General features: G+C 35.5%; 3 protein-coding genes across 3 annotated transcripts in view; 1 reads left to right on the top strand and 2 right to left on the bottom strand.

Annotated features, from left to right (window-relative positions):
* LOC113779113 overlaps window positions 1–1666 on the top strand; it is a 51200-nt gene extending 49534 nt beyond the window's left edge. Inside the window, exon 64 of the mRNA XM_027324562.1 lies at window positions 940–1666. Within this exon, the coding sequence (XP_027180363.1) occupies window positions 940–1287 (348 nt within the window). The 3' untranslated portion in view covers window positions 1288–1666. The remainder of the gene's footprint in view (window positions 1–939) is intronic.
* Window positions 1667–5050: 3384 nt separating this feature from the next.
* On the bottom strand, window positions 5051–7312 carry LOC113779418 (replication protein A 70 kDa DNA-binding subunit B-like). Its single transcript, XM_027324992.1, has 8 exons — window positions 7145–7312; window positions 6791–7061; window positions 6626–6737; window positions 6396–6520; window positions 6224–6302; window positions 6001–6130; window positions 5490–5768; window positions 5051–5395 (listed from the first exon to the last, which is right to left on the bottom strand). The coding sequence occupies exons 1-8, from the start codon at window positions 7310–7312 to the stop codon at window positions 5051–5053; spliced, it is 1509 nt and encodes a 502-aa protein (XP_027180793.1).
* A 77-nt stretch (window positions 7313–7389) lies between these two features.
* On the bottom strand, window positions 7390–9879 carry LOC113779417. The gene has a single exon (XM_027324991.1). It carries the CDS (start codon window positions 9877–9879, stop codon window positions 7390–7392), a length of 2490 nt encoding a protein of 829 aa, XP_027180792.1.
* Window positions 9880–15787: the final 5908 nt, after the last annotated feature.

The following is a 15787-nucleotide window of genomic DNA, read 5'->3' as shown; positions in this document are numbered from 1 at the left end:
TCAGATGAAGTGCTAGTGTTTTCCCCTTCAAATTAGAACCTCCTCCCCCTAACACCAAACACAAAAGAGAGTCAAAAAGCTGTTGTCATCAGTGCGAATTCCAATTCTGGCTCGTTCAGTGGAGACAGAGCTGACCAGATCACTCAACTTCTCATACCTAGCTCAATCAAACACTGATGAGTCATCGCAGAATTGTTGTCCTGGCATGACTCATCCAAGGATTAGTCATCTTGTGTAAAACAGTTGCCTTAACCTCTATTTGGTTTCCTGTTTCCACGGTTTTTCTGATGTTCATTTGCTTATTAAAATGTATACTCTGAAATAGCCTTCTCTGGATAAAGTAAATGCTAGTACTTTCTCCTTCAGATTAGAACCTCCTCCCCTAACACAAACACAAAAGAGGCAATAAAAAAATTCATAGTATTCATCAGTGTGAATTCCAATTCTGGCTTGTTCAGTGGAGACATAGCTGACCAGACCAGATCACGCTGCTTCTCATACTGAGCTCAATGAAACGCTGATGTAGCCCTAGTTGAACGTGGAAGTTTTCTAATATATTCTTATCCGTTTCAGACGTTCAGCAACACGAATTGGATGTTTTCATTTCTTTCTGGGTATAGATTTCTCATCTTAAGAGCAATCAAGTAGTGGGAACATTTTAAGGAGTTCAGATTTACATTTATTAATCTAGTTATTGGCAAACCTTGTACTTGGAAGAAAATAATTTAATGCCCTTGACTTCCTATTTGACACATCAAGCTATGTGTACAAGTCATGGCATGCAAGTGTTCACAGGTTAAGCAATGAGCAGAACATTGATTTTTCTCAAGCATTCTCAGTTGGCAATCCTGTTCATGCTTGTGTTAAGGTTTCAAACTATGTATCCTTTTTTATTGCTTGTGCGAAATTGATAAGTAATTTTTGGATATTATGGTGCAGGTATGGAGGAATTGCCTGGAGGACTACATAACTCCTGTCTCGATTTGGCATCCTCGTGCTCCTGCAGGCTATGTCTCTCCTGGATGTGTTGCTGTGCCTAGGTTTGAGGAGCCAGACCCTAAAGCTGTATATTGTATTGCAGAATCCCTTGCTGAGGAAACAGTTTTAGAAGACCAAAAGATTTGGTCAGCACCTGATTCATATCCGTGGTCATGCCATATTTACCAAGTGCAGAGTGGAGCCCTTCATTTTGTTGCCTTGAGACAACCCAAAGAAGAATCTGACTGGAAGTCTATGAGGGTTGTTGATGACCTTCAACAATTGGCTCAACCATCAGAAGCTCGGTGACTTTCATTAGATCCTTCATCTTGGTGCGAAAACACCCTCGTTGAGAAACTAAGCCAAATCTCTGGGGCTGTCTTTGCATCATTTCAGAGCAACCTTCGGTTTCATGAATGTTTCACAGTTTTAGCTCAGTATCCAGTCAGTACATCATCATGACAAGGTATTCTACTTCAGCCCAAGCTGGTGTTTCCGGAGCTTCAGTGCTATGACGTACATGATGAAGATGATGAGTTTATTCTTGTATGTTCCATAGATTTTCTCGCAGGAACCTGGACACAGATGATTAATGATTTGAGGGTCGGAGTTGGTTGAGTTGCACTTGAAACTTTGGTGCTTTTCATTCGAGTTCTTCTGCAAGTGTACATGCAAGAATTTTTTGTCTCGTCTTTGCCGTACTGAAGGGCTCAAGGCTCTGGTGTACTAACTTCAAAGGGAGTGTGTGTGTGTGTGTGTATATACATATGTGTGTGTGTGTGTGTGTCTATATATATATATATATATATATATACTAGGTGGGTATCCCGCGCAATGCGCGGGCGCTGGGTAGTAGGTGATAAATGTGGAAAAATTTGGTTTTCAATTTGTGCACGTGTGGTTAAATGCTTTGAATGGATAATTTTAGAATTTTAATGAAATAGAGTATTTGTAGCTTTTTTGTGGAAGTTCAAGAGTAAAATCTATGTGATTTTTGTTTTTATTTGTTGTGAGTTAAATATGTTGCGTAAGTTTTTTTTTCAGGTTAAGCGGTGGAAATATCATTTGTATATTGTGAGTTAAATATATTGGATAAGTGGTGGAAATATTTTTGTATATATATTTATATATATATTTGTATATATGTACAATTGTGGTATGTATGAGTATATATATCTATATATGATTGTATATATGTGCCATACTTGTGTATGGATGATTATTATTTATATTAATTAGTATATATCTATATATATTTATATATATCTGTAATGTATATATGTATATATGTATGGTATATATTACTGTTATATACATGTATATTATATATATACGTTTTTTAGTGTATATTACTGTATATTATATATATATTTTTATATATATTACTGCATATTACTGTTATGAAGTTAGCAGAATCTATGATGTATTGACGTGTGCATGGTAGATATTTGTTTGCATGTGTAGGTAGTATGAGACGTGTAATTTCTTGTGTGGAAGGACGGTAGGCAGTTCTGAAAATTCACGTGTGTCTAGTGGTGTTTCTTGGTTATATATTTGAAGCTGGGATACTGGTAAGAAGTGTACGTTTAGTATTTGTTTGTAGATAGTTAACGTTTGCAAATGGCGGGTGGAAGTGGGAGATTTCCGACTGCTCAATTGTATTATCCAGAGGTGGATGAAGAGGTGAATCAACTGGCTGTTGTTCGTGGAGCAGCTTATCCTTTGGGAAATGGGTGTCGGAATCGTCCAGCTGAACCTGTTGCACGAGCACAGGTGGCAAATGTTTTGCTGAAAAATGAGATATGTAATTTGTTCAAGGAATTTTATAGGCATGATGATTGGGCGTCGGTTCTAGAGGCTGCGTTTAGGGTCGGAAGGGGCTATCCGATCTTGGGATTGATTGCTAGTAGAATGAGGTTGGAGGTGTTAGAAGAAAGATATTACTTTCCCAGTCCGCCATCTTCTAGTGACTTGGGTGGCGAAACTGATTGAAGGTTTTGGCTTTGCGAAGATGTGTTTCTTGGTTTGTGTATTGTTGGTTTTTGACGTATGCTTTTTAGCGTATGGTGTTTAGCTAGTAAGAAATGTTTGTGAGTTTTTGGAGAATATCATGATCTTCTATTTGCTACATAAAGTAGCATGATATGTATATGTATGTATTTTATGAAGTACTGAAGTTTTTATTTGTAGAAGTGTGGTACAATAGCATGTAGTGAAAATTTGTGAGGAAATTTAAGATTTGCAATGTGTTGGTTTTAGATTGGTCATAACTCATGCGAATGTAGCCTGCATTTTTTGGGAAGTTGTTTGGAATTTTAACATGAATTAAAAGAATTTTATTAGGTGTATCAGAGCTAATGAACATGGATAAAATATGTAGATTAGGTCTATTATCATGTATGTAGATTAACTTATATAATAACTTATACAATTAACATGAATAAAATATGTAGATTAAATCCATAATAAAATGAAGGATATTTGTGCGATATGTTCATATGTTCCATCGCATGTATGAGATTTGGAACCAGCGTAGAGTGAATTATTGTTCAATGAAAATTTGTAGGAAATTTGAAACAGAATACGAATTGAATCTGCAGTTTTTGACAAGAGTCGAATGTTTAATGAATGATAGATAAAATATATGGAGGTGTTTAAAAATTTAAAAGTTGATTGAATGGATAATAAAATGAAGAAGATTTATTTGATATTTTTAATTGTTTGGTGTGATGTATCAGATTTTTAAATGAATCAACAATGAATAGTTGTAGGATATTTCGGGTAAATGTTGATAGACTAAACAGACTGGTATGTTTGATTATAGATGGAGAAAGAATATGATCAGGGAAATTGATGTTGGACAGGTTGACATCTGTTTTTGACCACTGATTCTTTTTGTTTTGGTTTGGAGACAGAGTAAAAGAATTCACGTGAATACAGTAGTTTTTTGTGTGGCACATATCTTTTTGTCAGTGTTGTTTAGTTCACATGTGTATAGTGTCATTCTGTTTTTTGTATTTGTTTCTTTTTGCTCTGTGATGTCGCTGATGTGTATAAATGCGTTAGTTTTGTGATTTGGTTATTTAGTTGCTGTATTGTTATAGGTTTTTGTATGCTTTATTAGTGATTTTTTTGTACTTCTTTGTGACTTGAAGATGGATTATACTCATAATCGTATTGCAGTGTTACGTGATTTGCATCCAGATATTGAAGTTATGCTCAATCGAGTATCAATAAGTGGTGTGTTGGGAAACTTGGCAGGGCATAGTGGAGATAATGGGATCTTAAGTGGTGCAGATCGGCTTTTAGCAAATAATATTTTACTTAGGAATGAGATATATGAGTTGTTCAAATCTTTTTATCGACATCCAGAGAAGGCTCGTGTGCTGGAAAGTGCATTAGGAGATATTGGACACCTTCCATTTCTTCAAATCATTGCTCGTCGTATGGAAGTAGAAGTTGAAGAACAGAGGAAAGCAGTTCAAAGTGCGATGAGTGGCTCTTCTGATGCGTGTGGAAGAAATTTGTAATGCAGTGCTATGTATGTTTTCATTGATCTGTATGATTTGTATCGTGGAATTGTTTGCAGTTGTGATGTACTGTATTATATGTAAAAGTTTCTGTTTAGATTTTGTGTTGAGGAAGTTTAGTTGCATGAAGTTCATAGGTAGTGGAAATGTTTTTGTGTTTCATGGTTTGTTAATACTCGGTTTGATTGTAGTTTGTGCTCTAGTTTTTTTTCAAATGAAGGTGAAAGGAATAAACTATTGTAAAATTGGAATGGATTTGCAAGCATAGAAAAAATTCAAACACAGCTAGTGGAGGCAAAATAGTTACAATAAGTATACATAATACAGCGGGTGTTTTCAGTTCCACAATGCTCAGCTAACTATCTTTAAGCAAAAGTGCATCAAAAGTTCAGTAGCTATACAAATGATAAAGAGTAGTAGAGGTTCAGCAACAAAAAGTTTAGGGGTAGAAAGCTGAGGAGCCAAAGTTCAAGAATCAAAAGTTGTGGAATGCTAGTAGATGTCCAAAAATATTTGCTAACAAAAAGTACTATATGGCAGTTTCATTCTTCCTTTTCAGATTCTTTGGTACGTTGCTTTTTAGTTGGGCTCTCTGTGATTTTCAGAGTTGATAGCAAACTGCTGTGCACATTTGTGTCTTTTGGAGCAGTAGCGAGTGGAGTTTCATTGGCCTGTGGAGTGGTGATTGCAGCTTCTGTGCTTGATTCTGAGCAAGCAATGGTGAAAGAAACTTGTGATAGAATCTCTGCCATGGATGTTTTGTGCAGGATAATGGCTGAGTATTTCTCAGTACTGGTGGATGCATGGGTGTTTATCATTTTCTTCACAAAGCATGTTATCACAGTGCTGTTAATGGCCTCTTCAATGGCTTCATAGTTCAGTTCATGCTGTCAAAGTAATATAAACAGATTTTGATCAGATATGGTACACTTAGTTTTTACTCATAGTATTCTGAATGCATATAAAAATTCGATTTGTTACCTTGTTTTCTAAGTCTTGCATCTCCAATAAGGTGAAAGGTAGTAACTGAAGAGCATCGTTGTCATAAAGATCAAGCGTCAAAACTCCAGAATAATCAGCAAGTTCTACAGTTAATCGGCATCTTGCAGTAATATTTACTTGTTTGTTGCATGAAGTGCAAACAATTTTCCACGCTGGCTTTCCTCTGAATGATTTGTGGCATTGTGGACAAGCATTACACCATAATCGTTGGCTCTTGTCTAGTAACCTTGGAGTACCACGCAACCAGTAGGCTTTTTTCTGTATTAAAGTCACTATTGTTCAGCTTACATTGATAAGGAAATTGAGATGTAGATGTGAATATTTAACATGTTTAAGAAGAAAATGAAAAATCCTGAAGTAAAAAGGGATGAAAATAAGAGTTATTGGTACAAGAGGTCAAGAGTAGGGAATCAAGTGATGAAGCTGGCATAAAAAACAAAGTGTATCTTTCAAATGTTTTTGGTGATAAAGCTTGAGGGGTACAATTTACCGTAGGAAACGCAAGGAAATCTTGAATAGTTGTGAGCTCATCATCTCTTGGTTGTGGCAGAAGTTTAGCTCGGTTGTGGTATGCTTTTTCTGCCATCAGTTTCTTGATTTCTGCTTGTGTCTCAGTAGCCCTTGTGAGTCAAGATAAAAGTTTCATTTGTAACGTTTAGCATGTATTTGATAGAAAATATTTTCAAATGATTACTTATGAGAAGAAGTAGTACCAGTGTTTGAGATCAGCAGTTTGTTGTATCGGAGGATTAACCAGAATGCTTGATCCAAATTTTGTTGAGAGATTCAGTGCTGCAATAATTATGTGTTGTAAGGTACATAGTATTATGAATACATACTAAGTCACTAAACATGCGAAGCATCAGAAATTTGTTATGCACTCACTGTGATATGATGATACTTTAATTCGAAGTGCAACAATGAGCGGCATTGTGTCAATGATATTTGCAATCGTTTGGCCTTCATCTGTTTCATGCTCACCCCACAGAGTCAGAATCACTGGCATCATGCTGCATTGTGTTTTATTGATAAGTGACAATTTGTTAGAAAAGGATATCTTGATCAATTTGTGATGGTATAGAGTTGGTATAGAATAAATGGATGGTTTTACATACCTTTTGTCTATAATCACTACTTCCCTGGTAGCAGTAGTAGCTCTCTGTATTCGAGGATGAACTTCAGCGACAATGCCTAAGACATCTGATTTTGGAATGTGCTTAGTTATAACTGTTATGAAGACTACGCATATTAGCAGTTGAGGACATGGTTTTGTGACTTACCTATATCTGTATTATCATCTATGTGCTGGTGGAATTTTGTAAAGGGCGAGAATCTGAAGACAGTTGGAATCTGAGGTGGCTGGACTTCATCTATTGCTTGAACAACAGTAGAATTATCTATGTACCATGTACACTGATTTGGATGACTGCGATATTCTGATGGTGTGTACTCAACTCTAGCATTGCAGAGAATGTATCGTTTGTAGAGTTGGAAATGGTTTCTGAAGAAGTCGATGTCTGATTTATAAATCATTGCTTCAACTGTTGTACCCTGGTAACAAATATAGTTGTGTTGATCTGAATATAAAGGTTGAGTAATAAAGTATATAGAGTGGAGTTCAGAATTTCGATTACCTGCTGATCAATTAATATCAGCTTCTGATATCGGTTGCCGGCTTTTGAAAGTAATGCCTTTTGCTTGTCCAGAACCTGAACCAGAGCTGTCCAGTTTTGTAGTCCAGGGATTATCTCACTGAATGGAATGATGTTTCTTTCCTGCTGTGACTTGTAATAAGAATACATGAGTACAGAATGAAGACTATAAGAGGTATATGATTATGGACATGGATAAATAACTCGTATGCACATGCTTAGAGCAATTACTGGTAAGCTAGATCTAGTACTTCTGTATATACTATATTTTCAGTAATCGAGTCTTGTTCATCATCAAATATGGATGGTTTGATAAGAATTTTCACAGAACTACTGTTCTTTGCTCTTGACATTGCTACATATAGCTGTCCATGTGAAAAAACTGGTTCACGCAAATATATGCCAACAAAATCAAGCGTTTGTCCCTGAGCTTTGTTTATTGTCATAGCAAAACAGGGCCGGATAGGAAATTGAATACGTTCAAATGGTACTGGTGAGTCTGAACTGTTCTCTACTCTGAAAGATATTCTGTGGATGAAGACCTCTTTTCCAGCAAATTCACCACATGTTATGACCGCATGTATGATATTGGAGCTCAAGGATTTGCATATCAGTCTAGTGCCGTTGCATAATCCCTGAGGAGCATCAATGTTTCTGAGTAACATGATAGGGCAATATGGTTTAAGAAGTAGCTTATGAGGTGGAAAACCATTTGGAGTTAAACTGTTCAGCAAGTCCTCCATGATTGTCTGGTCAGAGCTGTCTATACACTTGTCTCGACTGATATATTCTTGGAGTTGTCCTTCTAAATGTACAATGAGTCTCTCATTAATTTGATCAACAAAGTCATTTTTTGTTGTCAGTATAGCACGATTAACTGCAGAGAGATTTTGGTCAGAAAATGCTTTCAAATCTGGAAATACTGTCCTGATGAGTGCAGTCAGTGATTGTTCCTCATTTGTATATCTTATCAGCATTGATGGAGGTATCTGGATAGAATTCTTGAAGATAACTGGCTCCATTCCATTTCCAATGCGAAGTAGATATTGAGTAAACTCTGGATCATGTCTTGCTCTCATGTTTTCAGTGAGATGTAATCTACGTAGCTGTGGCCATATGTACGAATTGACTATGCTTGCATCAATAAATTCAGATTTTGATCCCTTTGTTACCACTGGCAAGACTTGACGGAAATCGCCTCCAAGAACAATGACCTTTGATCCAAACAAATCGTTTGAGTCCATTATATCTCTTAGAAGTTTGTCAACACTTTCAATTGAGGCCTTATGCGCCATTGGAGCTTCATCCCAAATTATAAGAATTGCAGATTGAAGGAGTTTTGCTAATGAGCTTTGTTTACTAACTCTGCATTGCTTATCTGGTGTTCCAGCAATTGGTATCTTGAATCTTGAGTGAGCTGTTCTTCCACCTGGTAAAATGGAAGCCGCAACTCCACAGGATGCTGTAGCAAGAGCTATGTATCCTTTTGATCTGGTTTCTGCTAGTAGTGCTCGATAGAGGAATGTTTTTCCTGTTCCACCTGGTCCATCAATGAAGAAGATCCCTTTCTTGTGAAGAAAAACTGCATTCATAATAATGTCAAAAGCTTTTTTCTGATCAGCATTTAGTTGTTTAATTGCTAATAGGTCATGCTCTGGTACAGAGATTCTTGTTTCAGCTATTGTATCACGGGTGTTTTTGTTCAAGGCATCAAAATACAGGGTATTTGAAACTAAAGCGTATTGATTAATGTCGTTTCCCATTGATTGGAGAAACTCATTTATTTGACATAGTACCTGCAAACGAATCTGATCAACTGATATTTCTGGAATGTTGCTCATATCTTCAGATAATGGCTGCTCAAATTGCTCCCAAAGATATCTTGGATTTGAAGGAGGAAAATGAACGAGCAAAGTCGCAAATAATCTTCTCAAACTATATGGCATGTGATACAAACTTGCTTCTTCAAGACATTGTTCTTGTGACTTATCGGACTCAAAGTAACCTCTCAAGATTACTGCCTCACGAAAAGTGTGTACATAAGCTCCATTTATTGTTCTCAAATCATCAAATGAAGTTGGACTGTTGACATGTGTGAGGAATAGTCTGAGAAAGTATCGTTCTCCTTCCATTGGACTTGCTGTCACTATCCTGCCTATAGAATCTTTTTGTTTTCTTGGCTCCCATTTTCTCCTTCCTGGATACCAGACAAAATGTTCAGGGAACTCTTTATAAGTACATTTGAGGTTCTGAGCTAGAGGATCATTAGAATTCATGTAAAAGAATTCTGTTAACATAGTTCTCTTAGCAAATCTGTTTCTTACTACATCGCGTAAGTCTTGATCTCCTCTGAAGTTCAATGGCTGACAATTTTCTAGGTGAAGTTGTAGGTGAATAATAGAAGGATGCATTTCAGATAGCAAGAATCTGTATATCCTCCATATACCTTCGACTGCACATACCCACCTAGCTGACTGGTAGTCTTTGATTTCATCAACTGTAGATAAATTAGCATCAGAATTTGAGTCATTAGAGCTGTCTGAATTCACTCGAAAATGGATCTTGTCATGACCTTTGTAGATATACTTATATATGTACTTCACTGCTTTCACTGTAGAGCAGATTTCAACATTTATATGGCAGTTGAATTTTGCAAGAAGGTAAGGGTTGTATGGAACAACCCATCTGTTATCCACTTCATGTCCACGAACCATCATCTTGTATCCATTGTTCCTTCTTTGGTAAGTGGGGTATGCATTATCCCCATGAAATGTTTTATCAGAAAATGGCTTTGGATAATTGTTTCTGCATTTTTTCTAATGTTGTCCTTGCATACAGACATTGTTTGGATTTTTTTTGCCACAAGGACCATGAATCATATGTCTACGAACCATGTTGAAAAGATGTTGATTTTTGCTCTCATCTGGAATCTCTGCACTAACGATTTGATCATAAGAATCTGTAGAGTAAAGCTTTGAACATGGCTTCAAGATTATGAGGAAATGAGCATGAGGAAGACCGCGCTTTTGGAATTCAATGACATAGGTGTAAGCAGCAACAGATCCAAATATCTCTTTTTTGAATAATTCTTGCTTCAACATATCAAGCTTTGCATGAAACACTCGAGTGAGTAAATCTGGTCTGTTGTGTCCTTCATCTGTTCTGAGCATATGATCCTTTATTTCTGGCCATGAAGGATTGCAAGTGATCGTAATGAATAAATCTGGTTTACCAAATTTCTGTACCAAAGCCATAGCATCAACATATCTCCTTTTCATGTCACGCGGGCCTCCTATAAATGAAGCTGGAAGCACCACTCGCTGGCCTACCTTTGAACCTTGGCATTGACCTGCTATGACGCTATCCATAACGCCTTGTAGTTCCTCTCTTCTTATAAATTCTTGTTTATTCTTATAGTAATCTAGTCTCTGGCTTTCGATTTTTATGTACATATCAACAACATACTGCTGAAGTAATCTTCCAGTGTTGAGTATATTTGGACAATATTTGTCTCTCATCTGCAATTTATAAGCATAATATTCTCGCATTGACACAGATTCACTGTTGTTTTCAGGATCATTGCAAGCTGAAAGTTACATACATAAGCTATAAGTTATTGATTCAATTGGATGAAGGTGAATACATTGACAAAATATAAGTGATCTATGTTCTCCATATAATCAATAAAAGTAGTATATTCTGCATATAAATCAGTGCACATGTTTAATTGTATAAGTAATGGATAACTAATGTATGTAAGTAATGTATAAGTCATTTGCATATAACTAATGTATGAGTCATTGGAGGTTGGAACTACCTTCTTGTTCAGCAGATATCATTTCTTCAGCAGATTTGTAGTTGGTTAGAACAGCAGTAGTTCTGGTTTTCTGAATACATCTTTTTCTCTTTTTTGGATTCTCTGTGGTCACTCTTCTGATGCCAGGATGCCAGCCTGTTTCACCAAGTGCAAATAATAGTGGATACTGCAGAGGATCGTAACAGCCATAATAATATTGCACCAAGTGATCCCTTCCTTCTTTTGTATAAATTTGGATGTGTCTGGCATAACCTGATTCTGAATTTTGGCCTTCTGTCCAAAGAGCTGCAACTTGAGAGGTTGTTGGATGGTTGAATACTCGTTGATCATTTTCTGAATGTGATTTCAGCACTATCTGATATGAATCTAAATTTGGAACATTTCTGAGGCTTCGCAGAAAGCATGCGTATGGATTAGATTTCATCAGTTCCATGATCCTCAGTACTATAGTTTCTGTTAATCTTTCAGAAACTGCCATTCTATTTTGGAGCTCATGGTCTGTATCATGAAAATACAGCTGCAGATATAGTCCAGATCCTCCATGCGGAATAAGGTCTTTGATGAAGTGATAGGTCTGTCCCTGAACTTTGAATGTATATATACCATTTGTTCTCCTGCAGAGCGATTTATCATAGTGTACACCAAAGGAAGTGAAAGCAAACATATTGTTATATGTTCTGACATACGTGCGAAAGGATAAAGCTTCATCAGAGTGACCAGTAAATAATTCTATAAGAATGTCTGGAAGGTTATTTTCATGTAGAACTACTTGTCCGTCAGAACAACAAAAATTAGGTGTCTCAGAGTGCATCCTTTTTGCTCCACAGTATTGACAATCAGGTTTGCTAGGTAATCTATCTGCCTTGTCATTAATAAACTGCAGTGCATAAACTCCATCAACAACTTGATTAGCTGTAAAATTACCAATTACTTGAGTCAAACTAAACACTGAAAGTGAAAATAAGTATCTGGAAAAGCAACAAGTAATGGTTTGTAATCTATACCTCTTTTTTTTTCTTTCTGTTACTGACAGCTTTCTTTTGTTTCACTGATGATTGTCTTGTGGCTGAATAGTTCAATTATATATAATCAGAATCACACATAAAAACCTGTATGTACATGCCAGTGGAAACATGATGAAGGTATTTGGATAATTTGTCAATGACTCAGTTATGCTGATATTCAATACTGATATTCAATGTGTTTGGATGAGGTATTAAAGCCTGTATGACCATCATAGGTAGAATCAGCATAATTTCTGGATGCGTGCTAGTAATGATTGGTCAGATTGAAGGTAGTAACCTCTACTTGTCCTTGTTCTAGCAGAGCCACTGTGGGGAAGCTGGTACACTTGGTATGTTGGAAGCATGGTTGACAAATCTATTAAAGATAAAGTGGATCAAATTCTTATAAATAATGATATCAGAACTTTTTTAAAAAAGTTGCAAGAAGAATTATGACCTGAAGCTTCTTCAGCAATTTCTGTCAAGAATTTGTAGCAGTTCATACATATGAATGATTTATCTGATAAGAAAGAAGCTAATTAATATGAGTGCTAATGATAATGTTGATGGTTATATATAAGGAAGGGCAATCACAATGCATTTTGAAGACTAAATGACCTGCACTCTGTGTCGAAGTTACACACGTATGCTTTGTCTCAGAGTTAGATGCAGATCCTGCGTTTAAAAATTGAAAGTAGATCATTGCATAAATACAATAATGCTTATAATCTGACTGTAAACAATACATTGGAAATGAATTATGTAATCTACCTTTCTCAAAACTTGAGAATGAAGAAATCTGTTCTTTTAACTTTTTACTTGACTCAGTATAAGATAGTTTAGCATTATTGTTTGCAGACTGAGAAGTTCGAATACCAGGTTCTGGAGGACCTATTAAAATCAATTATCAGCATAATAAAGGATAAAAAGTGTAAATTGTACCTCTTAAATAAAGGACCTATTAAATAGTACCTCTGCAGTGTCTTGTAAATTCAGAGGATGACAACTGATTGGGGGAAGCAGCTAATAATGATTCAGAAAAAATGTCAGCTGAGTATAGCTAAATATATTACTTAGAGAAGAATAAATAGTGTGGCTAACCTTGATTACAATCAATAATTCGATCAACATTGTCTATGTCTTTCAGAGTTTGAGAACCAGTTACTCTGCTACCTTTATCATTCAAAGACAAACATGATGCACGTAAGGGAAATACTGAATGGTGAACAGACAAATGATAAAAATATAATAAGAGTGTTGATATTAGCATGTACCATGAGAACATTGTTCAGCAGCAAAGGTATGCATAACGGATGCAGAAGTTGGTGATTTGCGAGCCTGTTGAAATTGTTGTGGCAAGGACTTGCAAAGCATTTTTTCGAATTTTTTTCTATGATACGCCTCTCTATTCTTTTTTCGACAAGCTTCTTTTGCTTCAGCCGAAAGAGCAGCAAATTTTTCCCTTTTTTTACGATTTCGATTATCCTTTTTCTCACGAAGTTTATCACGATCATCGCTTACAGACAGCTTAGAGCAGCTCATGTTTCTTATACAGAGAAACCAAGCACGAAACAAAGACACAGGAAGAAAAATCTAGCCGTATAGACAGATATATATTGTGTGTAAATATGCATGTACACAGCTATATATATTGATGCGTAAGGAACAAACTATGTACGTAAAAAACTGGAAGGCAGTGAATACATAAGTAGAAAGCAGTTAAACCAAGCACAAACACTACAATACCTCCATGAAGACAGAAAATAACTGCTGATCTGAGAGACTTTATGAAAGATATAGCTCAAAAACCTGACCAAACATTCAGATGAAACAAATACATACCACTATGAAACAAATGAACAGCTGATCTGAAGCAAATTTGGCTGAGGATAAAAGAGTACCTGATGTCAAGGAAGCAGTGAAATGCAGTGAAACTTGCATGTAAACTGGTTCTGTGGATGTATACCAAAATATTTCCACGTATCTCTTCTAGCTGTGTATTGTAGGTCCATCAGTAAAGAAGAAATATGGAAAACCGAGACAAAGGAAGTCAAAATGACAAAAATAGGCAAAATTAGGAGCATAGCAAAGCAGAAAATAAGCATCTAAATGGCCAAAAGAGTAAAAATCCAAAGGTAGTGGAAGACAACTGATTTAACTTTCCAGCTAGATGATTTAACTTATTGGCCAAATTTCAACAGTAAATCTATGTGATCTTTATCTTCATCACAAAAACCTATCTCAAAATATCATTACTTATATATTATCCTTTATATATAATTCAGTTGAAATATATTTTTAGTTTTTTCCAAAAGTTTATTTTTAATTTTCATTGCAAAGTATAAATGCAGTTTAATTCTTTAAAAAAATTAATATTTTTTAATTGAATAATTTGCAAACATCCATTATCATTTAATTGGAGTTTAATTCTCCATTTTTTAATTTAGAATTGGAGTTTAATTCTCAATTTTAATATTTCTAAATCAATTACCATAATTCCTCATGTTTCAATAATTTAGTTGAAGTTTATTTTTAATTTTTTCCAAAGTTTAATTTTAATTTTGTTTTTAGGAATTTTAATTGAAAATCAATAATTTTTAATTGAACAAATAATCAGGAACTTCCATTATCATTTTAATTTGAAGAGAAGCACAGGTCAACCCATCTCCAAAACATATACAATGAGAGGCCGAATGTTGCAGTGGAACGTTGAAGTGGGCTCCACCACAAAGCAGAAGCACAAACCAACGCACAAAGCACAAGCACCAGAAAGCGCAGTCCGACGTACAACATCCTGAAGCAATGTACAACATCCTAAAGCAGGGAGATGCACTCGAAATCCCAGCAACAGTAGAAGCGGCAAGTGGAAAACCGAGAGAAATGAAGTCAAAATGACAAAAATAGGCAAAATTGGGAGCATAGCAAAGCAGAAAATAAGCATGTAAATGGCCAAAAGAGTAAAAATCCAAAGGTAGTGGAAGACAACTGATTTAACTTTCCAGCTAGATGATTTAACTTGTTGGCCAAATTTCAACAGTAAATCTATGTGATCTTTATCTTCATCACACAAAAACCTATCTCAAAATATCATTACTTATATATTATCCTTTATATATAATTTAGTTGAAATATATTTTTAGTTTTTCCCAAAAGTTTATTTTTAATTTTCATTGCAAAGTATAAATGCAGTTTCATTCTTTTAAAAAATTAATATTTTTTAATTGAATAATTTGCAAACATCCATTATCATTTAATTGGAGTTTAATTCTCCATCTTTTAATTTACAATTGAAGTTTAATTGGAGTTTAATTCTCAATTTTAATATTTCTAAATCAATTACCATAATTCCTCATGTTTCAATAATTTAGTTGAAGTTTATTTTTAAATTTTTCCAAAGTTTAATTTTAATTTTGTTTTTAGGAATTTTAATTGAAAATTAATAATTTTTAATTGAACAAATAATCTGGAACATCCATTATCATTTTAATTTGAAGAGAAGCACAGGTCAACCCATCTCCAACGCATATACAATGAGAGGCCAAATGTTGCAGTGGAACGTTGAAGTGGGCTCCACCACAAAGCAGAAGCACCAACCAACGCACAAAGCACAAGCACGAGAAAGCGCAGTCCGACGTACAACATCCTGAAGCAATGTACAACATCCTAAAGCAGGGAAATGCACTCGAAATCCCAGCAACAGTAGAAGCGCCAAGTGCTTCTTATATATATAAAGGATATATTTGTTCGTTAATCCACAGGTGTTGATCCTAAAGAATTAACGGGACATATAATTACTCAGCTAAA

This window comes from Coffea eugenioides, chromosome 8, assembly GCF_003713205.1.
Source record: "Coffea eugenioides isolate CCC68of chromosome 8, Ceug_1.0, whole genome shotgun sequence".
NCBI classification, from domain to species: domain Eukaryota; kingdom Viridiplantae; phylum Streptophyta; class Magnoliopsida; order Gentianales; family Rubiaceae; genus Coffea; species Coffea eugenioides.
Note: the sequence above shows the minus strand (reverse complement) of the source record. Positions and strands in the feature narration are given on the sequence as shown.

What these genes read in the sequence shown, in the direction of transcription:
- LOC113779418 (XM_027324992.1), bottom strand. Translation starts at nt 7,312, where the DNA reads ATGTATTCTTATTACAAGTCACAGCAGGAAAGAAACATCATTCCATTC. An exon ending in TAAAGTATCATCATATCACA is followed by an intron (nt 6,303 to 6,395) that starts GTGAGTGCATAA and finishes TAATTATTGCAG; the next exon opens with CACTGAATCTCTCAACAAAA. An exon ending in ATTTCCTTGCGTTTCCTACG is followed by an intron (nt 5,769 to 6,000) that starts GTAAATTGTACC and finishes ACTTTAATACAG; the next exon opens with AAAAAAGCCTACTGGTTGCG.
- LOC113779417 (XM_027324991.1), bottom strand. Translation starts at nt 9,879, where the DNA reads ATGATGGTTCGTGGACATGAAGTGGATAACAGATGGGTTGTTCCATAC.